The sequence below is a fragment of the Panthera uncia genome, chromosome E1, assembly GCF_023721935.1.
Source record: "Panthera uncia isolate 11264 chromosome E1, Puncia_PCG_1.0, whole genome shotgun sequence".
Lineage (NCBI taxonomy): Eukaryota > Metazoa > Chordata > Mammalia > Carnivora > Felidae > Panthera > Panthera uncia.
In genome coordinates, this window is record NC_064814.1 from 34,185,819 (window position 1) to 34,210,267 (window position 24,449).

A 24,449-nucleotide genomic window follows, 5' to 3' on the forward strand; every position below is an offset into this window, starting at 1 on the left:
ATATATATATATATATATATATATATATATATATATATATATATATAAACAAAGAAAGCAAATGAAATTACTCCTGAATTGTACTATAGCATAACTAAGAACGAGAAAAACCAACAAATTTAAATAAAATTTACATAGGGAGATCAGAAATATTCAAAATTGAGCTCTGGGCCCAGAGCTCAGTAAGGATTATGTGGAAAAAAGTAGAAACTGCAAGGTCCTACTAGTGGCAGAACATAGATAAAATCACCTAGGATTTACTTCCAGAAGCAAGAAGTCTCACCTAAGTGGGGAATTGCTGAAAACAGGTCTCAGATCAGTTGTATCAAAGTGTTGTCTACTAATGAATCAATGGAAAGGGCTCAGAATGAGTGCAGGACCAGAGATGCCAGTCAGAGGGAAAGCGTCAGAGAGGAACCACAACAGACATGTCCTCAGGAACTCAACAGGAAAAGGAAATATAGAAGAAAGCAGATGAAGGTAAATGTCTTACCAGAAAACCAGCGGAGGGGGGAAAAAAAAGAGGAAGAACTGAAGTCATTGCCCCAAGGTGTCATTTATTAAAGGAACCCTATACTTCACCATATCTACAGAAAAAAACATACACCCACTAGGAAACCAGGTAACACATCTGAACCCCTCCAACCACAACTCCTAACCTCTATAAAACTATTGTTAAAACTGGCCCAGAAAAAAAAACATACTGTGTTCATCATGAACAAAAAAGACAAAAGAAAAAGAAAAAGAAAAAAAGAAATTAGTAACATTCACACTAAACTACTAAAAAACAGAATTTTATCTTAATGAAAATACCCCCCCAAATCCCACAAAATAGAAAACTATAACCCCACAGTACAAGATAATCACCTAAACATGCATGCCTCACTTAGTGACTTCAGTTTGTTCCTGAAAACTCTACCACTAAATGAAAAGGCATTAAATGGAAAATCATTTCTATTACTTTCAATGGTAAAAACTGTAATAAGTTCTATTCCAATCCAGATTTTCACAGAGAAAAAGATAGTAAATAAATACTAACTATGTACTTACATGACAAACATTAGTCTGAAAGTAAATACACATTGTACTTTAATTATAAAATAATGAAAGTTTATCACACTAGTCAAAGTAGAAAGACTTGTTTGTAAGTGGTTGTTGATTTAAAAAAGGTATCAGGAAGTCCATTTCATGGAAGGTAAATCTCCTTTCAGGTGACCTACTTTCAGGTGGATATCCAGTATCAGAATGAGACATGTTTAATGAGAATTACCTTTCCATCATACTATGATAATAAAAAAAAATTTTTCAACCTGACATAGCCATAAAAGAAGAATCTGTGTGTGAAAAAAAGTACAATGTGAAAGCTTGACTGACTTCTCATAGTTTGTCTCCATTTAATACATCACATACATTTTAAGGTTCTCAAATATCATGACTATTTCTAATGACATGATATAATTTCTGAGAACATACACCAGGTCAGTAGTTGGCTAATTCTGAAGAAAATGCCCTTTTTTAAAACTCTATTTCCATTTTCAATCCTCTTAATAAAAAAGACCATCTTTTGCTTAATGATTTAAGCTTTTTCCCTTTGCTTCTCTTTTATCTACACCATTCTCCCCATCAGCTTTTCAACCTTTTTGGGATTCATGGATCCCCTGCTCCCAGATCACACATTAAAATAAAATTATAGCAGAGAAATACTGGGACAAAATAAAAACTAAAATCAAGAGTGTTCCCAGACCAGCAGGGGTGGCAGGACCCAAGTCACCTAGCGCCGTGAGGACACACAGCTGGCCAATGAGTATAACTGGGGTGGCCAGGAGCCCAGTAACAAAGGTAGTCCCTTTGCTGCCCTGTTGGCACCACGGGAGGCTGGCGCCCAGCCGAGACCAGATTTGTGAAGCAAAGACAACTGGGAAGGTCTGGACACAATGAACTGGTAAGGGAAAGCTGAGCAAGCCTGGAAGAAGCTCAGAGGAGCATCAGCAGGAGCTGGAGGCCAAACATACTGAAAAGAAGGTGGGCAAGGATCCTGTGAAAGTGAGAAACTGGAAGCTGGGTGGAAACTGGTGTGGGTGCTTTCTGGCCGCAGAGAGCAGGCCCCACTGATGTATTTATTATACAAACTGTACGAGTCTAGCTGGCCTGGCCAGGCACATCTCACAGGTACATAGTTGGAGTCACAATAAATTCTATTTCACAAAAAAATAAAAAGAGTGTTCCCAACATCTGAAAGTTGTGGCTGTAAAAAACAGGCAAGAGTTAAGAAGGTGCTACCACATCATCCTTCTCACCAGGTATAAAAAATAATGGTTAAGGGGCGCCTGGGTGGCGCAGTCGGTTAAGCGTCCGACTTCAGCCAGGTCACGATCTCACGGTCCGTGGGTTCGAGCCCCGAGTCAGGCTCTGGGCTGATGGCTCGGAGCCTGGAGCCTGTTTCCGATTCTGTGTCTCCCTCTCTCTCTGCCCCTCCCCCGTTCATGCTCTGTCTCTCTCTGTCCCAAAAAAAAAAATAATAATAATAATAATAATGGTTAATACAGTTCATGTACCTATTGCTATATGACAAAGCACTAAAAATCATACTGCTTTAGACTAATAACCACTTTATTTCCCATGATTCTGTGGATTGGGGAGGTGCTGGTTCTGCCATTCTCTCCTGGGCTCATATTCCGCCTTCTAAGTTGGCTGAGCTTTGGGCTCAGTTGGGAAAGCAAGAATGGTTAAGTCTCTTTCCATGTGGACTTTCACCCTCACATGCTGTTGGTGATGATGACTTGACGTTAGAGGCTTCAGTATGCAAATATTTATCAAGCATGTGACTGTGGTACGTTTACTGATAGATTATTAGTTAAAGCAAGTCTCACAAACAAGCTTAGTTTCAAGTGGGAGGGGCCTACACAAGAACATGGAGAGGCGGGACTGGGAAGTTCGATTCACTGAAGGACATTAACCATAATAATTAGAAGTAGTGTACTTTAAAAGTTATTTGATAGAATATTCTGACTAGAAACTACTGTTTTGATTAAGCTGCAGTGGTAGCTTCACCTGAAACCATATGTAGAAATAGGACTCTTATTTCATATTCAATTACTGCGTTTTGTGTTAAAGCTCTATTATAACAAGAAGAAAAAGTTGTATAGATTTAAAAGAACTATTACATATGGTAAATCTGTAACTAAATAAGCAATTATAGATGTGAAACACCACTATGAATCAGAAAGTCACAAACTCAGAATGGTCAAATAATAAGAAGATATGAAAGAAGAATTAACTGAAGATTGAGGATTTTTTAAAAATTGACAATGTGCAAAATGAAACCATAATGAGAAACCACTACATATTTCTTAGAATGGCTAAAATGAAAAAGATTGCTAAAGCCAAGTGTTAATGAGGAAGTAGAACTAAAAATCTCATATGCTGTTGGTAGGATTGTAAAAATAGGACAACCACTTTGAAAAACACACTCCTAACATGTGATTCAGCCATTCTACTCATAGGTATCGGTCCAAAAGAAAAGAAAGCACAGGTTTATACAAATACTTGAAAATTATGTTCATAGCAGCATTATTTGTAAAAGCGAAAACCCAGGAACAACTGAAAGACACATCATTAGGTGAATGGATGATCAATCATCATAAGATAGTAGTAAGCAATAAAAATGAACTATTGATAAATGCAATAACACAGATGAACCTCAAATTAAATATGCTGCATAACAGAAGAAAAAGTGACCTAGCCAAAGAAAAAGTGCATGCTGTATGATTCCATTTATATAAAACTCTAGAAAATGTAAACTATAGTGATAGAAGGTAGATAAGTAATCATCTGAGGAAAAAGAACTGGGAGGGAAGAGTTATAAAGGGACACAAAGAATATTTGGGGAGTGATATGTTCCTTATCTTGTATGTAGTGATGATTTCATAACTGTATATATATGTCAAACACAAAATTGTACACTTTAAGTATATATAGGTTATTTAACGTCAGTTATACTTCAATAAAGCCATTTAAAAGTGTGTGCACACACATTACAGGTTTTTTTGCTACAATTTATAATTCTAAATGGAGAGTTATGTCAGTATATCAAGGAAGTTGTATTAACAAATAAAACTGACAGTATTTTAATTTTTTATGCTACAACATAACAGCAATTGAATACACTGGCTCAGGTCACGATCTCGCGGTCCGTGAGTTCGAGCCCCGCGTCAGGCTCTGGGCCGATGGCTCGGAGCCTGGAGCCTGTTTCCGATTCTGTGTCTCCCTCTCTCTCTGCCCCTCCCCCGTTCATGCTCTGTCTCTCTCTGTCCCAAAAATAAAAAAAATAAAAAAAAATAAAAAAAAAAAAACCACGTTGAATACACTGGCTCAACTGAATGCATAAAACCAGGAGGAATCAGGTTCTTTATGGCTCAGTTTAACCATGTGCTCGGGCTACGATGTACTTAGAGCTTGTTTCTATCTGATCGTTGTCCATTTTGCTCTTTCTTCGCTAACCTAACTATCTCAACTCTTCCTTATACCCCCATTCCAACAAGGTATCTTCACTCTCCTTTCTAGGTAAAATTCTTTAATTACTAGTAATTTTTATTGGCATTAACCTTTCTTTTTAATAGTTCTGATTTTGAATCAGGATTATTGCTCTGATTACAACATGGCATAAATTTCCTCCACACTTGTTTTCCCCATAAACTCGGCTTTAGTATGAAATTTTGCTGAATGTAAGCGTGCTGCTCCTCCAAATACACTTTATATTCTCTGCACCCTGCTTCCTGCCTTGGGAGATCGACCCATACTATAGAGGTTGCTAAATGGGCTCTCTGAACCTTCAGAACCCAGCCTCTGGCTTCTGGCTGGGTTCAGCCTGAGGGAGCCATCTAGAGAAAAGAGAGTAAAGTTGGTACACCTCTGACTGCTCTATCTCTACCAAATCCTTCCACCAGAGGCCACTGCTTCTGGATGTGACCCTCCTGACAGGGCTCCCTTTTCAGGCTCTGCTAATGGCTCTCTCCCCTTGTCTGAAAATGGTAAAAGGTCTCAGCTCCCGCATGGTTCACTGTAACTTTCCTCAAAATATCCAATTTGAGTATGTCGTCTGTTTCTAGGCAAGACCCTAACAAAACAGGTTTTGAGGAATACATATAGCATATAATAGCAAATAAGGAATTTCTTTCTAAAAACTAAGCCAACTTTCCTTTGGTTTGGTCACTTACATACAACCATTTTGGTAGGCCATTTGAGATTTGTGCCAATTTCAGGATCACAAGGAAATATACAGCAGTATCTGTAAATATGACCTTACAACACACCACTTAGGAGTGTCCATAGTTCAGATACTATTTTTTGAAATAAATACATTTTAAAAACTTTCCCGGGTTAAAATATAACATAATAATATGTGTCTCAGTTTACAGATTTGTCCAGCATGTGTTTTAAAACTTTATAAGTGTGAGTCAAGTATGTAGTATCCTGGCTCTCTTCCTTCCCCCATGGGAAAATTAAAAATTTGCTTTAAGTAAGTGAACTTGGTAAATGTTGCATAATTAACATTCATGCTAATGACTTTTGTTTACTAAAGGCAGTGTAACATTTCAAGATATATAAAGTATATCTCTAAGTCCATGAGAGAAAGCACTGTAATGTAATGTCATCTTCTAATGTCATTATAAGATATAAGTAATAGTAATGTCATCTTATTTCTTTAAGATTTCATTACATTTACAATTAGATGAATAGGGCATACTCTAGATAATAAATACTAAAGTCCAGAGGCTCATGAACAATCCATGATATTCGATACCCTACTATACAGACTGATTGCATTAAAAACCGCTATGCCAACGTGGCAGCTCTGATTAGTGATATGTCAAAGATTTTTATGTAAAAGCCCATTCTTTGAAAGCAGTAAAGAGAGCCAGAGAGCCATGCAGAGAACTAGAAGAAAATGCAGAACACCCACAGGAGGGAAAAATACCAGAGAGATGGGCAAGTGAAAGAGTTGTGCTTGAAAGAAGGCCAAGGAACTGCTTGGAAAGCGCATGTATTAAAAAAACATCAAAGACTGGAAGACTAGCATAAATCTCTCTTTTGTGTCTGCAGAAGCAATACCAGCCCCAAATGTGATTTCCTCATTCCTCATGAACACAATAGGATGAAAATTAGTCCAAACTCAAAATACATAGTATCACATGTAAAATCATTGGTGACATTTCACAACAAAAAGAAACATTGCATACCTATTATCCCAAGCAATCTCCCTTCTACTTCTAATTAACAGAACTTTTATTTACTTTAGACACAACATGAAATAAAGTCTCTTCAGTGACACTTCAGGACACTGAAACTGTGCTTAACTTCTACCCAAATAACTACTGCTTTCAGGCAGTGGCTACCAAACACCCATCCCATGGAATCCTGCCAATCCAAGATGACTCTTTGGCAGTCTGTAAAAAAAAAAAAAAAAAAACTGCAAAAAATTAATCCTTTGAACTAACTGTATTATATTTAATGAACAGTCTTTAATTTTTAAATTAAGACTTTACTCTTATATACAGCTAACTTACTTTGCTTTTTTTCAAGGTGAATTTAAGATAAAAACAGGTATTTTATGTTTTTTACATGTCTTTGGTTGCCAAATTTCAATTTTTCTGATTATTAAAATCCAATCTTGGAAATATGGCCAGAGAGTGCCTATTTAATAAGAGATAAGGGATTCCAAACTAAATGAAATGAGGAAATTTTCTCACTCTTACAAGAATTTCTCACCACCAAATGGATATATGATAGAAGTCTCTGGAACAGCTTTGTTTTGTTTGTTTGTTTAATTTATTTATTTATTTTGAGACAGAGAGAGAATGCGCAAATTGCACAGAGAGAAAGGCATAGAGAGAGAGAATCTCAAGCAGGCTCCACACTGTGAGTGTGGAGCCCAATGCGGGGCTCGATCTCACAAAGAGTGAGATCATGACCCGAGAGCTAAAATCAGACACTTAACTGACTAAGCCACCCAGGTGCCCCAAGATTTTCTTTATCTTTATCAGGAGACAAACTATGTGATGTTCAACATTCTTTCCATTTCCAATTTTCTATGATTCTGTCATTATAAAGGACATATCTCTATTCCATATAATGTATATAAAGTGATGACAGTGTATTATATGATTAAACATTCTTTAAGGTCTGCAGTCAGCTGTTAAATAATGTTACTCTTTTGCTACATTCTAGGAGCCATTTAGCATACAGTATACAATGAACTCTGGTTTTCCTAAAAGAGTGTATATTCTGTAGTATACTGTCTGTACTTCTCCCCTCATATTATTACACCAAGCACTGACTTAATCCCTGGATCAGTAGCACAACAAACATTATCTCCCCCAAAACCTAAATGGCTTATCTGGAATTATTATGGAATCACATACACACAAACAATAATAATAATTTAAAAATTACTAGAATACCAAAATATATATTTTAGTGATAGTCATGAATGCAATTTAAAACTGCGGGCTAGGGACACCTGGGTGGCTCAGTCGGTTGAGCATCCAATTTCGGCTTGGGTCATGATCTCGCAGCTCTTGAGTTAGAGCCCCACATCAGACTCTGTGCTGGCAGCACACAGCCTGGAGCCTGCTTCAGATTCTGTGTCTCCCTCTCTCTCTTCCCCTCCCCTGCTCATTCTCTCTTTCTCTCTCAAAAATAAATAAACATTAAAAAATAATAATAAAATAAAACAAAAAACTGTGGGCTGACTACAACATACTTATATAAAAAGGATAAAATATGAGGAAGACTAGGATTATTTCCATAGCAATTACCCCTTCCTTGAAAAGGCACTATAAATTTATAAAAATAAAAAATTATAATCCAATCAAATCGAAAGAAAATGCTGTTGACTTTTCATAAGAATAATTTAATAAGCAGTATAAGCAACTGACAATGTCCATAGCAACAGGTTCTCAATAAAGTATTTGCCAGAGAAATGGATGGCAATGGACACATCTTGTACATCTCCACAGGGGGAAGGAGGAGGTCTTAAGACTGTGCACCACTGGTTTGGAAGAAGGTATCAAAACCCAGGTGCAATATGTATGGCTTCTCAGATTAAGAGACTTTTTTTTTTTTTTAACTTAAATTCAAGTTAGTTAACATATAGTGTAGCATTGGTTTCAGGGGTAGAATTTACTGATTCATCACTTACATATAACACCCAATACTCATCCCAACAAGTGCCCTCCTTAATGTCCATCACCCATTTAGCCCATCCTCCCACACACCTCCCTTCCCCAACCCTCAGTTCTCTGTATTAAGTCTCTTGGGGCACCTGGGTGGTTTAGTAGGTTGAGCGTCCAACTTCAGCTCAGGTCATGATCTCGCAGTCCATGGGTTCAAGCCCTGCATCAGGCTCTGTGCTGACAGCTCAGAGCCTGGAGCCTGCTTTGGATTCTGTGTCTCCCTCTCTTTCTGTCTCTCCCCCACTCACACTGTCTCTTTCTCTCTCAAAAATAAACATTTAAAAAATATTTTTTTTTAAAAAAGTCTCTTATGGTTTGCCTCCCTCTCTGTTTTTATCTTATTTTATTTTTCCTTCCCCTGAGATTTTCTCAATCATAAAAAATGATTTCTATATTTTGGAGCTACTAATATTCAAATAAAGCGCTAGTATGAATATAAAGCAAGCTTATTAAAATCTATTCACTAAAAAATAAATATTTTGAGGGCCTACTAGATAGAAGGCATTGTGCTTAATAACAAGAAGATAATAAAGTCAAGACAAAGTCAACATTCTCAAGGTGCATGTGACATTAGACAGTATCTCAAGCAGCCACTGCATGAATGTATGGCTTTCTCCATCTCCATTTGATTCAGTCACTTCTCTTTTAATTATTCTCCTACCTTTCCATTAGTTCAGTTTTTTCCTTTTCCTTCCTCAATGGTTCCTTATATCAACCACCTTTATGTCTATGAACTTGAGTTTATTTTTTTTAAGTGAACTCCACACCCAACGTGGGGCTCGAACTCATGATCCCAAGATCAAGAGTTGCATGCACTACCAAATCAGCCAGCCAGGCACCCCAAACTTGAGTTTCTTAATTCAAACTACAGCAATCTACCCTTACCTACAGTTTCATTTTCTGGATTTCAGTGTTACCCATGGTCAACCATGGTCCAGAAGCAGATGATCCTCCTTCTGAAGTACCATGAGAGGTCAATAGTAGCCTAACTACATCATAACACCTACTTCATTCACCTCACTTCATCTCATCACATAGGTATTTTATCATCTCACATTGTCACAAGAAGAAGAGTGAATACAGTAATAATAAGATATTTTGAGAGAAAGAGACCATTACATAACTTTTATTACAGCATATTGTTATAACTGTTCTATTTTATTATTGTTGTTAATCTCTTATTGTGCCTAATAGGGGCACTTGTACCCCAGTGTGTTTTTTTTTAATGTTTTTATTTATTTTTGAGACAGAGACAGAGCATGAGCGGGGAAGGGGCAGAGAGAGAGGGAGACACAGAATCTGAAGCAGGCTCCAGGCTCTGAGCTGTCAGCACAGAGCCCTACGCAGGGCTCGAACTCACAGACTGTGAAATCATGACCTGAGCTGAAGTCGGACGCTTAACCGACTGAGCCACCCAGGCGCCCCGTACCCCAGTGTTTATAGCAGCACTCTCAACAATAGCTAAATTATGGAAAGAGCCTAAATGTCCATCAACTGATGAATGGATAAAGAAATTGTGGTTTATATACACAATGGAATACTACGTGGCAATGAGAAAGAATGAAATATGGCCTTTTGTAGCAACATGGATGGAACTGGAGAGTGTCATGCTAAGTGAAATAAGTCATACAGAGAAGGACAGACTCCATATGTTTTCACTCCTATGTGGATCCTGAGAAACTTAACAGAAGACCATGGGGGAGGGGAAGGAAAAAAAAATGGTTAGAGAGGGAGAGAGCCAAAACATAAGAGACTCCTAAAAACTGAGAACAAACTGAGGGTTCATGGGGGGTGAGAGGGAGGGGTGGGTGGTGATGGGTATTGAGGGCACCTGTTGGGATGAGCACTGGGTGTTGTATGGAAACCAATTTGACAATAAATTTCATAATAAAAAAATTAATTTAAAAAAATCTCTTATTGTGCCTAACTTATAAATTAAACTTTACCATGGGTATGTATGTACAGGAAAAAACAGTATATATAAGGTTCGGTACTATCTATGGTTTCAGGCATCCACTGGGGGTCTTGGAACATACTCCCCCTAGGAAACGGGGGACTACTATACCTTAGATACACTCATATCCTCCTTTCAAGTGCCTTCCATTTTTGTTACTTTATTTAAAATTGGAATGGGGTGGGAGCACTTGGGTGGCTCAGTCAGTTGAGCATCCCACTCTTGATTTCAGCTCAGGTCATGATCTCACCGTTCAGGAGATTGAGCCCTGCATGGGGCTCTGCAGTGATAGCACAGAGCCTGCTTGGGATTCTTTCTCTCTCTCTCTCTCTGCTCCTCCCCCACTCACACACACTCACTCTTTCTCTCAAAATAAATAAATAAACTTAAAAAAAAATTGGAATGGGTGGGGAGGGAACATGCCCTGTCTTGAAATTACTTTGCATTAGACAAAAGTTGGCACTACACTTCATTAAATAAGAGTATTTCTAGGCCTTGGTAACCACAGTGCAATGTGGTTTGGAGAACATCGATTAAGGAAGCATTTTCCTGATTGATGAAAAATAACTCATTTATGATCATCTACCTCTTCTGGAAGGTTATGCAGTGTATTAATGTAGCACATAATAAAAACAACAAAAAAATTTTATGTATTTCTTAAATTAGCTACTTCTATTTTCCAATCTCCATGTGCTTTGCATGTTCCTGCTATCATGCAAAGAAGATCCCCTCTGCATTTAATAAAACAATGTGTTAAAACAAACAAACAAACAAATCAGGGAAGTCCCTTTACACTGAAAAACTTCCAGCTAAGTAGCTATGTAACAGTATGTGTCACTCTGTTTAAAACAATAAAAGTAAAATCAACAACAAAAGTATACTCCACTTCTACAGAAATATACTGAGACAACATATGCACATAACAAAAACTCTACTAAGAAGTTACTGTTTAAATAAGAGTGTAACTTATTTGCTAATTTTAAAATAATTCTATTATTAACTCTAAAAATAACTGGCCAGAAAATAGGAAGGTTGGATGCATGAACAAGAAGTTAGGGCACCCTAAATGCAAAGGTATGTTCCATCTACAGACCTGGCAAGTGGGCAAAGGTCTGGGTCCACAACTATGACTGAATCTCACTTAGTTTCAGTTTCTTCATGTATAAAATGAGAATAGCACAATCTCCTCCACAGTCTTAAGATTAAATGATGTTACATAATGGAAAATATGTAACAGACTAGATACATAGTAGGCATTCAACATTTGCTTTCCATTCCCCAGTGCTATAATAGCATAGTCAACAAGCATATGCCTCATAAAAATTTTGAGTTATAACTTTTTTCTAAATCCCAGAATCTGGGAAACAGATTTTAAAAGAATTGACCTATAATTAGACTCGTTATTATATTCAACTTTGGAGTTATTAAAAAGTGTCTAATCCGTTCAACATCACCATCTTCTAACCCACTGCACACTTAGAATTAACTCTTAAAATGTGTACATATTCACAAAGCACTAGCTCAGAGAGAAAATTCTATTCACCAGCAAGCATAATGCAACACTTGCAAGAAACACAAGACAATCCTATGTGGAAATGTCCTTGAGACAATAAACATTCTGACAAAGATGCTACATACAGTTGTTTATTATATTCAGATCAGCAAATAAGTGAAAACAAAATGAGTATTTCCTGCCATCATCTTCCATTAGAAAGAAAGGTATAAAACAAGAGAGAAAAAAGACAGCATGCAGGCAAGAGAAAGCTTATATATAATAACAAGACTCGCTAGAAGTTACAGAAGTTACAGTCCACGAAATGACTTGTGAACTTAATTCAAAAGTATCTTTGCATTTATTCATCAATAACCACTCTTAAAACCACCCAGCAAATGATACACACATATAGAAGTCTCTTGCTAGAATGATTCCTCTTCTGTGAAATAATTTAAGGAGCAGAAATGAGAAGAGGAAAATAAATGTCTACAATAGATATATTTTCTTAAATAGGCAAATTCTATTTTAATCAGGACTACATTCACTGCCCCTGTGGTGATTAATTTTGTGTCAATGTGGCTAGGCCACAATAACCAGATTTGGCCAAATAATATTCTAGATGTTTCTGTCAAGGTAGTTTTACATAAGATTAATATTTAAATCAGTAAAGTTTGATTCTTAAGCAGATTATGCTCTATAATGTGAGTGTGCTTTATCTAGTCAGTTGAAAGTCTTAATATGAAAAAACAAACAAAAAACTGACCTCCTTGGGGGAAGAAAGAATTCTATCTTTGGACTGAAATTGCAACTCCTCCCTCAGTGTCTAAATTTTGGACTTGCCAGCCTTCACAATCATGAGCCAATTTCTTGAAATCTCAATCTCTCTCCTTCCCTCTTTCTCTCTTTCTCTGTCTCTGTCTCTGTCTCTCTCTCCCACCATACACATACACACACATATATCCCACATGATACTGGTTTTGTTTCTAGGGAGAACCCTAACTAATATGACTCCCATTCCATTAAATTCAACCCTCAATAAATGACCTCATCACCAACTACATATAATCACCTTACTCTTCCTTTTTGTCTTATTTTTTTTTATAAAATGATCCCTCAATAAATGAATCTTGTAAAAACAAAAACAATCTCCTTAATCATACAGTTAGCAGGGTTGATAAGGAATGGAAAACCTTTCAAGAACTGCAAACCCAACCCAGCAGGTAGGCAAATGCCTTCTACGAATACATCTTTCTGTGGAGTTTCCACAGGTCTACATGCACTTGAACTTAAAGGGCCAAACATCAGGAAAACTGAAATCAACAAAGTTTCCCTCCAGCACAGCAGCTTATCTTCTTCTCTGTGACACCCATTCTTTTTCAGCACCTTTGTCAACACATCAGTGCCCTAATTCTCACCCTGGCTTCAATATAGTATTGAGTTGCTCTAGCCAGATTATCATCTCATTTTTTGCATCTTCTCAACTCCAGGATTCCCATTTGGTTTTCTATAATTTCTAACTCCTTACTGAAATCCTTTATCTGTTGAGTCATTGTTACCATGCTTTCTTTAATTTTAGAAACACAACTCATTTAGTTCTTAGAACATATTATGTGAATATAATATGGTGTAACAACTCTAGAAATCTGTCTTCCTCCACCATGTGCAGCTACTAATGTCTCTGCTCTGCTCTGCTTTTCTTTAATTCTTGTTATTTTAAAGCCTAGTTTCCTGGAGTTGCCCCTGTGTCTATGTAGCTTAGCCAATGATTCAACAGAGAATTTACTTAAATACTCAATAAAGGTTGTCATCCTTTCCAAAAGGATCTATGTGTGGTCAGGGTAGTATATCCAACATCCAGAACAGTTTCAAGTCTCCCCACATTTTAGTTTAGTCTCCACTGTGGAAAGCCATCATAAAAGTTACTATAATAAAAAAACACAGAAACTAAAAAACATTTTCCTTAATGATGCTAATCTTTTATTTCAAAACTGAATTCTGTTCAATTACTTGTTTTCTTTTGTCTCCTACTGTCACCCTGCATATGAGAAAACAGTAGGCAGAGAAATAACAAGGCCTGAGCCACAGGAAACCCTAAATATGTTTTTAATTCCTTTCTCTTCTCTCTTGTAAGAGCATTGTCTTATGGTAACAAAGATTTTAGGATAGCAAAATTCACTCTCTGGAATAACAATATAAACTTTTAATAGTGGTTCAAAGAATTTTTTTAATTTCCTTACCCAGAAGATCCAGTGCTCTTACAAACACCAAGGAGGGGCCTTTTTTCAGCAAAGTTGTCACACTTTTGAGTACCTGATAAGGAACATAAAATAAAATGTAAAATAAAACTTTGAGAAATATTCTTGTGTATTTTCCATTATCTTCATGCTCTCAAATTATTTACAGCTGAAGAGACAGCAAAACATTCATTATAAATTGACATAATTTATATACTTGACTGAACAAAAATAGAACAGCTATAAGTAAAACATAACTATTTTTAAAGTGGAACCAGCATTTAAAATATCTTTTTTAAAAAACTGGCACCAACTTCAATCTTATACACATTCTCCATGAGATCAGAAACCTCTTCCAACTCCACCAACTAATTACCTAAGACTAGTATAATTTTCATGTCAAAACTAAATAAAGGTAGGTCAGGCCAGAAAAATTATAAAATTATAGGCCATTATCAATATACATAAATGCAAAATTCCTTTTTAAAAATGTAAACTGAGTAGCAATATATGAGAAAAAACAAAGTCTCATAACAAAGTTGGATTTACTCAAGTTATAATTTCACATTACAAAACCTACTAATGTAATTGCTTATATTAGCAATGTAGCAGATGCAGAAAAAACATTCTATTCTGCACTATTCTATATACGATCCTGTATTCATCTAGTCATGATGAGAACAAAAGAAAACAAAAAAACTTGTTTTCTTGTCCAAATAATGATTATTTACAAAATATTCTACAACAAAATCATAGGTAATGCTTTCAGAGTACTGCCATGAAAATCAGTAATAACACAAGGATATCCAATTAAATGTTCTATTCAACCCTATTCTGGAAGTCCTAGACAGGATAATAACAATAAATGAACTCAATAATATTGCTGGATATAAAATCAATGTAATAGCAGCAACAAGCAGAAGAATAAAGTCAGGAGTCAGAACCACAAAAAAAAAAAAAAAAAAAAAAAAAAAAGATGCTCAACCTCACACATGAGAGAAATTCCACTTAAAACTATATTGAAATTTGCTAATTTTCAGAAGTGATAATGGTACTATGGTTATAATTTTAAGATTCCTTATCTTTTGGAAATAAATAATAAAATATTAACCAATAAGCTGGCATGATATCTGGGAGAGGATAGTTCACAATTTTCTGGATAAAGGGGAATAGATGTTAATGAAATAAGATTAGCCATAAAATGATGGGTAATAGATTATTAGAGATTGATATACTATTTTTACTACTTCTGAATAAATTAGAAATTTTCCATTAAAAATGTTTAAATTATACTTATAAACACTGACCTTTACATAAGACCTTCTCAAAAAAATCCAAAAGTTCTGTAAAATTTTCTGGTTATATCAATCAGTTATAAATGCAAATAGCCTCCAATACAGAAATATCACTGCTAAGATTTCATCCTACATATATACTCAGCCATGAGGAAAGTAACTTGTATACAAAATTATTCACTATAGCATTTTTGTAACAGCAGAGGACTAGTAAGTTCTAAATATATAACGAAGTATTTCCTATAGCTGTAAAAGAATAAATGTATGCTCTATGAAAATATGGAATGAAATCTAAAATATATATATATAATAACAGAAAAATACAAAATATTGTCCCATTTTTTGTATAACATGGAGAAAAAAGACTTATTTGCATATAAACATATCCACACACTCTAAGATACATACAAAATCTTATCTAATGGCCACCAATGGGAGGGAGAAGGGAAAAAGCAAAAGATAGAGAACAAAAATGGGAAAAAAAGCTTTTCATAGTCTATATACTTTATACTTTTTAATTTTAAAACCATATGAACATGTTAATTTCCCCCCAAATTTTGCTTTGTTTTGAAATAAGGAGACAAATGCCAGCAGACACCAGTATGTGTTTATTTCACTTTCTGAGATAAGCTGGTAGACTGAAGATATGCATTTCATTTTGTCCGTTCTGAAAATTCCAGTGAAAGCATATTAAATCAAACAGGGTTAAAAACTATATAATAACACCAACAAATACTGGAACTAGATAAGTGATAACTAACTTAGCAGTCCTAAGTGAAAGTTCAAGCTACTCTTGGGAGAAAAAACAGAATCTGAGACTCAAATTACTTGACACCTGATTATACCAGGTATACCTGAGATTTATCCTTATACAGTTAGGAGATTGTAAAGGAGTTTGTAAGCTTTCTCTGGAGAATTTAACAAGTCAGTCCATGAATAAAAGACCAAAAGACACTGTCAGTCAGAAGACCCCAACAAAGAGCACAACTAAAGCACCAAACAATAAATTAAAAATTGACAAACACATCACAGAACTTTCAATCAGGTTTTTAGTTTGTCACTTATAAATATGTGCAGACAAGGAAAAGGAAAACAATCATCTGCAAAGTGGCTAACTCTATACAGGAAGAAAAACATCTATCTATCTATCTATCTATCATTTCTAAGATATAAGAGAAGCTATTTTAGGCATGGAACAATACAAGAATGCAATGAAAATGGACTCTTGGAGAATAAAAGAGAACTCCTGGAAATTAAAAAACAAGATAGATTATTTAATAAACTCAACACAAGGGTCAAAGGTAAAACTGAGAAAATGTCTCAGAGAGCAAAAACACAAAACTAGAGGAAAATGGCATTAATCTACACACACACACATGAAATGTTAAAGGAGCAATCTCAAAAGTCTAATATATAAATAGGAGAAAAGGGAAAAAACAGAGAAAATAGGAAGAAATCATCTATGAAATGTTTCAAAAAAATTTTCACTGAACAAAAGTATATGAGTTTATAAGCCCTTTGAGAGTCTAGAACAATTGATTGAACAGATCAACCCCAATGTGTATCGTTTCAGGATAATGGCAACAAGAAGTTTCTACAAGTCTCCATGGAGAAAAAACAGGTTGTTTACAGAAGCAAGAATTCCAGTGGCTACTCTAGGTATTATATAACATCAAAAAAAAAACCCAGCTAACATCATATAAACTGAATGCTTTCCCCCTAAAATCAGAAACAAGGCAAGAATATCCATTCTCACCATTGCTATTTAACATACTACTGGAAGTTCTAGCCAAGGCAATAAGACAAGAAGGAAAGAAAAAAGGTATACAGATAAGAAAGGAAGAAATAAAAATCTTATGTGCTGATAATATGACTGACACATAGAATCAACATCAAACATAACAAAATAAAAAAGAAGCGAATTAGTGAGTTAGTTCAGCAAAGTTATAGGAGATACGATCAACATACAAAAATCAACTATTTCTTAGAACTACCCTACAACCCAGCAATTGCACTACTAGATATTTATCCAAGGGATACAGGTGTGCTGTTTCGAAGGGGCACATGCACCCCAATGTTTATAGCAGCACTATCAACAATAGCTAAAGTATGGAAACAGCCCAAATGTCCATCAACAGAAGAACAGATAAAAAAGATGTGGTGTATATATATATATGTGTATATATATATGTGTATATATGTGTATATATATATATGTGTATATATGTGTATATATATATATATACACATACATACATACATACACAATGGAGCATTACTGAGCAATCAAAAGAATAAAATCTTGGCCATTTGCAACCACGTGGATGGAACTAGAGGGTATTATGATAAGCAAAATTAGAGAAAGACAAATATCATATGACTTCACTCATATGAGGAATTTAAGAGACAAAACAGATGAACATAAGGGAAGGGGAGCAAAAAGAATATAAAAACAGGGAGGGGGACAAAACATAAAAGACTCTTAAATACAGAGAACAAACTGATGGTTGCTGGAGGGGCTACCGGTGGGGGATGGACGAAACGGGTAAGGAACATTAAGAAAGAAACTTGGAATGAGCACTGGGATGTTATACATAAGAGATGAATCACTGGAATCTACTCCTGAAAACATTATTGCACTATATGCTAACTAACTTGGATGTAAATTAAAAATAAATAATTAAAATTAAAATTAAAATTAAAAAAATAAAACAGGATATCCTATAGTGGATGTACCTGGAGCATATTATGCTGAATGAAATAAGCCTGACAAAGAAAAACAAATATTGCATAATCCCATTTAAATGTGGGATCTGCAAAGAATGAAACTAGACCTCTTTCTTACACCATTCACAAAAATAAACTCAAAATGGATAAAGGACCTGAATGTGAGACAGGAAACCATCAAAACCCTAGAGGAGAAAGCAGGAAAAAAACCTCTGACCTCAGCCGCAGCAATTTCTTACTTGACACATCTCCAAAGGCAAGAGGAATTAAAAGCAAAAATGAACTATTGGGAACTCATGAAGATAAAAAGCTTCTGCACTGCAAAGGAAACAACAAAACTAAAAGGCAACTGATGGAATGGGAAAAGATATTTGCAAATGACATATTGGACAAAGGGCTAATATCCAAAATCTATAAAGAACTCACCAAACTCCACACCCAAAAAACAAATAATCCAGTGAAGAAATGGGCAGAAATCATGAATAGACACTTTTCTAAAGAAGACATCCAGATGGCCAACAGGCACATGAAAAGATGCTCAACATCGCTCCTCATCAGGGAAATACAAATCAAAACCACACTAAGATACCACTTCACGCCAGTCAGAGTGGCTAAAATGAACAAATCAGGAGACTTTAGATATGGAGAGGATGTGGAGAAATGGGAACCCTCTTGCACTGTTGGTGAGAATGCAAACTGGTGCAGCCACTCTGGAAAACAGTGTGGAGGTTCTTCAAAAAATTAAAAATAGATCTACCCTATGACCCAGCAATAGCACTGCTAGGAATTTACCCAAGGGATACAGGAGTGCTGATGCATAGGAGCACTTGTACCCCAATGTTTATAGCAGCGCTTTCAACAATAGCCAAATTATGGAAAGAGCCTAAATGTCCATCAACTGACGAATAGATACAGAAGATGTGGTTTATATATACAATGGAATACTACCTTCAATGAGAAAGAATGAAATCTGGCCATTTGCAGCCATGTGGATAGAACTGGACAGTGTTATGCTAAGTGAAATAAGTCAGGCAGAGAAAGACAGAAACCATATGTTTTCACTCTTATGTGGATGCTGAGAAACTTAACAGAAGACCAGGGGGGGAAGGGAAGGGTGGGGAAAAAAGTTACAGAGAGGGAAGGAGGCAAACCATAAGAGACTCTTAAATACTGAGAACAAACTGAAGGTTGATGGGGGTTGGGGGAGAGGGGAAAGTGGGTGAGGGGTATTGAGGAGGGCACCTGTTGAGATGAGCACTGGGTGTTGTATGGAAACCAATTTGACAATAAATTATATATATAACACTGAATATAAGTTATATATTATATATTATCATATACTGAATATTATAAATTATATATATTATTATACACTGAATATTATAAATTATATGTATTATATATATATTGTATATATATATAACACTGAAAAAAATAAATGTGGAATCTGCAAAAATTGAACTTATAAAAGCAGAGAGTAGAATGGTGGTTGACGAGGACTGGGGAGTGGGGGAAATGACAAGATGTTAGCCAAAAGGTGCAGAGTTTCAGTCATGCAGGATGAATGTACTCTGGAGACGTACAGCATGGTGACTGTAGCTAATAATATTATATTGTATACTTGAATTTTGCTAACAGAGTAGATTTTATTTTCACCACACCAAAACAACACAAAAAAACAAAAAACAGTAACTATGTAAAATGATAGCTATATTAATTAGTTTGAGTGTGGTAATCATTTCAGGATATACACATACACGAAACATCAAACTGTAAACCTAAATATATGTAATTTGTAATATAATTTGGCAATTATACCTCACTGTAATGTATACCTCATTACAATGTAATGTATACCTCAATTATACCAATATGTAATGTAATTTGTCAATAATACCTTAATAAAGCTGGGGGGAAAAATCAGCTATTTTCATCTACTAGCAATGAATGTATGAAAAATGAGATTAAAGGTACAATAACAATTTGTACACCTGCAACTAATATTACACTAACTGGAATTTAATAAAAACTTCTTTAGAAAGTAAAATTACATTTATAATTGCTCTAAAATTAAATACTCAGGTATAAATCTAACAAAACATGTGTAGAGCTTATATACCGAAAACTACAAAATGCTGACAAAAGAAACGAATGACGATCCAAATAAATGGAGATATATAATTGATATAAGATACACAGATTAAGGGAACAGAAAAGCACCCATAAATATGGTCAACTGATTTTTATAAGGGGGAACAGCAATTAAATGGAGGAAGAGTAGTTGTCTTTTCAACAAATAGTCCTGGAGCAACTGGATATCCATAAGAAAAAAATAAAACCTAACCTAAACCATACACCTTATCCAAAATTAACTCAAAAGTGATCATAGATTTATATGTAAAACTATGTAGCTTTTAGAAGAAAATTTAGAAGAAAACCTGCAGGACCTAGAAGAGTCTCAGACATACACAACATAAAAAGTATGATTCACAAGACCAAAAAAAAATCAATAAATTGGATTTAATTAAAATTAAAAACAAGCAAAAAACTTTTAATAATAAAAAAAAGCTACACTTTGGGGGAAAAAAATACTTACAATACACATGTAAACTCAACACTAAAAAAAAACATACAATCCTATCAGAAAATGGGCCAAAGACATAAAGAGATATTCCACTGAGGGGCACCTGGATGGCTCAGTCAGTTAAGCATCCAACTTTGGCTCAGGTCATGATCTCACAGCTTGTGAGTTTGAGCCCTGTGTCAGGCTCTGTGCTGACAGCTCAAAGCCTGGAGCCTGCTTCAGATTCATTCTCTCTCTCTCTCTCTCTCTCTCTCTCTCTCTCTGCCCCTCTCCCACTCACACTCTATCTCTCTCTGTCTCTCAAAAATAAACATTAAAAAAACTTTTAAATAAAAAAAATGAGATATTCCACTGAAAAGATATGGGTAGCAAATAATACAGATGAAAAGACTGTCAACATTACCAGCCATCAAGAAAATGGAAATTAAGACCACAATGAAATACAATTGTACAGCTATTAGAATAACTAGAAGAGAAAATTATTACAGTGACAAATGTTGGCAAAGATGTAGAGAAACTAGATCTTTCATACATTCCTACTGGAAATGTAAAATAGTACAGTCCCTCTAGAAAAGAGTTTGATGTTTTCTTTAACAACAACAAAAACAACAATACATATACTTACCATACATCCCAGCAATCACAGTACTGGGCATTCATCCCAGAGAAATAAAAACGTATTTCCAAACAAACTTGTACACAAATGTTTATAGTAGTTTTATTTGCAGTAGCCAAAAAGTGAAATCATCCCAGATGTCATTCAACAGATGAATGATATCTCTATACCATGTAATATTAATCATTACAAAAATGAAACTGTTCATACACTGAACAACTTGAATATAACTCAGGAACATTGTGCTAAGTGAAAAAGCCAATCTCAAAACTTCACATACTGTGTTATTCCAGGTATGTAACAATCTTGAAATGACAAAATTATTATAGAAATGGAGAGCAGACTGATGGTTCTCAAAAGTTAGGGATGGTGGAAGAAGACACCATGAAGGAAATCGTTGTAGTGATGGTCTAGATTTGTATCTTTTTTGTGGTGGTGGTTAAAGCAATCTACACTTGTGATCAAACATCATGGAACTATGTGCACACATTCCAGCACTGTCGATTTCTTGGTTCACATATTATTCTATACTTATATATGATGTAACCAGTGGGAAAAATTAGGTGAAAGGTACACAGCACCCTTCTCTAGTATTTTTGCAACTTCCTGTAAATACATAATATTTCAGAAAACTCCTTGCTAGGATTGCTTTATAAATGTTTTTCTACAATATTAAATAATTTGGATTTTACTCTTTAAAAAGGTACATATGTCTTGCAGAAGAATGAAACTGGACCACTTTCTTACACCATACAAAAAAATAAATTCAAAATGGATGAAAGACCTAAATGTAAGACAGGAAACCATCAAAATCCTAAAGGAGAAAACAGGCAGCAACCTCTCAGCCACAGCAAATTTTTACTAAACATGTCTCCAGAGGCAAAGGAAATGAAAGCAAAAATGAAATACTGGGACCTAATCAAGATGAAAAGTTCTTCACAGCGAAGGAAACAAGCAACAAAACTGAAAGGCAACCAACAGAATGGGAGAAGATACCTGCAAATGACATACTAGATAAAGGGTTAGTATCCAAAATCTATTAAGAACTTCTCAAACTCAACACCCAAAACAAATTATCCAGAGAGGAAATGGGCAGAAGACATGAACAGACACTTTTCCAAAGAAGACATCCACATGGCTAAAAGATACATGAAAAGATGCTTAACATCACTCACCATCAGGCAAATACAGATCAAAACCACAATGAGATACTACCTCACACTTGTCAGAATGGCTAAAGTTAACAACTTGGGAAGCAACAGATGTTGGTGAGGATGCAAAAAAATTTTGTGCTGTTGGTGGCAATGCAAACTGGTGCAGCCAACTCTGGAAAACAGTATGGAGGTTCCTCAAAAATTGTTAAATAGAACTACCCTACAACTCACCAATAGCACTACTAGGTATTTATCCAAAGGATACAAAAATACTGATTTGAAGGGGCACATGCACCCTGTTTATAGCAGCATTATCAATAACAAATTATGAAAACAGCCCAAATGTCCATCAACTGATGAATGGATAAAGATGTGGCATGTGTGTGTGAATATATACATAATGTGTGTATGTATATATGTGTGTATATATATATATAAGAATATATATACATATATGTATGTATAGACAATATGCATTGTACATATATATTACGTATGTATATTTATACACATATGATATATATACACACATATACATATACACACACACACATATATACACAAACACAATCGAATGTTACTCGAAGATCAAAAAGAATGAAATCTTCCCATCTGCAACAATGCGGATAGAACTAGAGTATATCATGCTAAGCAAAATAAGTCAGAGAAAGAGAAACATCTATTATTTCACTCATATGTGGAATTTAAGGAACAAAACAGATGAACATAGGGGAAGGGAAGGAAAAATAAAGTAAAATAAAAATAGAGGGAGGTAAACCATAAGAGACTTAAATATAGAGAAAACTATATTTAAATTGAACATTGCTGGAGGGAGGTGAGTGGGTAACAGGCTAAATGGGTGATGGGCATTAAGGAAGGCAGTCGTTGGGGTGAGTACTGGGTGTTATATGTAAGTGAGGAATCACTAAATTCTACTCCTGAAACCAATATTACATTATATGTTAACTAACTTTATAAATGATTAATTTACTAAGGATTATGTGCTGTTATCCCTGCTAAACAAATAAATCAAATTTCACAATTAACAATGTAACTTGAGTGAAGCACAAGTTAACAATTAACTGGTCCAAAGCCCACAATATTTATGTTCCAAATTAATTACAGCTTGACTTCATCTATGCAAACCTAATTCTTCACTCCTACATATTTCACCTTCACTTTTAACAATAACTATTTTACTTCTGCTTCCTGGTCTCTGTAAGATCTTTACAGTTTGTACCTGTGTTATACATAACAACTTGATATTCTGATGAATGAAACATCATGTCTTTAAAATGCAAATAATACTGGCAAGAATAGTTTGATTGTTTTGCATTTCTCAAACCTAACCAGGAAGAACTCCCATTGGTTTCAGCTGACCTAACAGGTTACATAAGTACTCCCGACTTTGCACTAGAAGGTCAGCCACCTGACACTTACTGAAGACTTATACTCTTCATGGATATTCAGAGAAGATAGCCAAGCAAAAATTTTAAACCCTCTCCCTCAACACAATTTTAAAAACCTTAACTTGCAAAAAGCATAACCTCCAATGCAACTACTACCAAAACCATGCAAGTAGAAAAGACCAACGTCAACAATAAGCAAACAAATAATAACAGAACCTCCAAATCTATTTGAGGCATGCTTTTCAGTTTAAAAAAACAAACAAAACTTTAATTTTGGAGTTAGAAAACTAAAGTAACAAAACCTTAACTCTGCTTCAAATAATGTCATTGTAGATGGTTTGAAGAAATACAGTTTTTAAAGTGTTAGTATAAAAATCTACAATCTCATGAACACTATAGCTATTAACCTGATTTTTCATGCAGTATAAATAGGAGCATGTACTCTCCATGATGCCTAATGGAGTCATCACCCTCCCATAATGTAATCCTCCAAATTGTAGAGGATTAACTTTTTATATATAAAATTGTGTTTATTTGCATGTACAATAGAGAGAATGACGTTACACACACCTGTTCTACAGCATTTAACAGAATGTAGCATGATGATTGAAATGAAAAGCGGCTAGCCAAATCCATCAAATATAAAAACTATTGCAATCCTGTTGTAAAGTCCTTTTGTTAAACTCCTTTTATTCTAAATCCTTTTAATTCTGTCCTATAACACTAAAACATTTATAAAAAGCTTAA

General features: G+C 35.1%; 1 protein-coding gene across 10 annotated transcripts in view; it reads right to left on the reverse strand.

Annotated features, from left to right (window-relative positions):
* The window catches only part of BCAS3 (BCAS3 microtubule associated cell migration factor), a 611,080-nt gene that overhangs the window by 501,823 nt on the left and 84,808 nt on the right, over positions 1-24,449 (reverse strand). For all 10 annotated transcript variants that reach the window (XM_049637825.1, XM_049637821.1, XM_049637826.1 and 7 more), the window contains one exon: positions 13,921-13,993. In XM_049637825.1, coding sequence (XP_049493782.1) covers positions 13,921-13,993 — 73 coding nt within the window. The remainder of the gene's footprint in view (positions 1-13,920; positions 13,994-24,449) is intronic.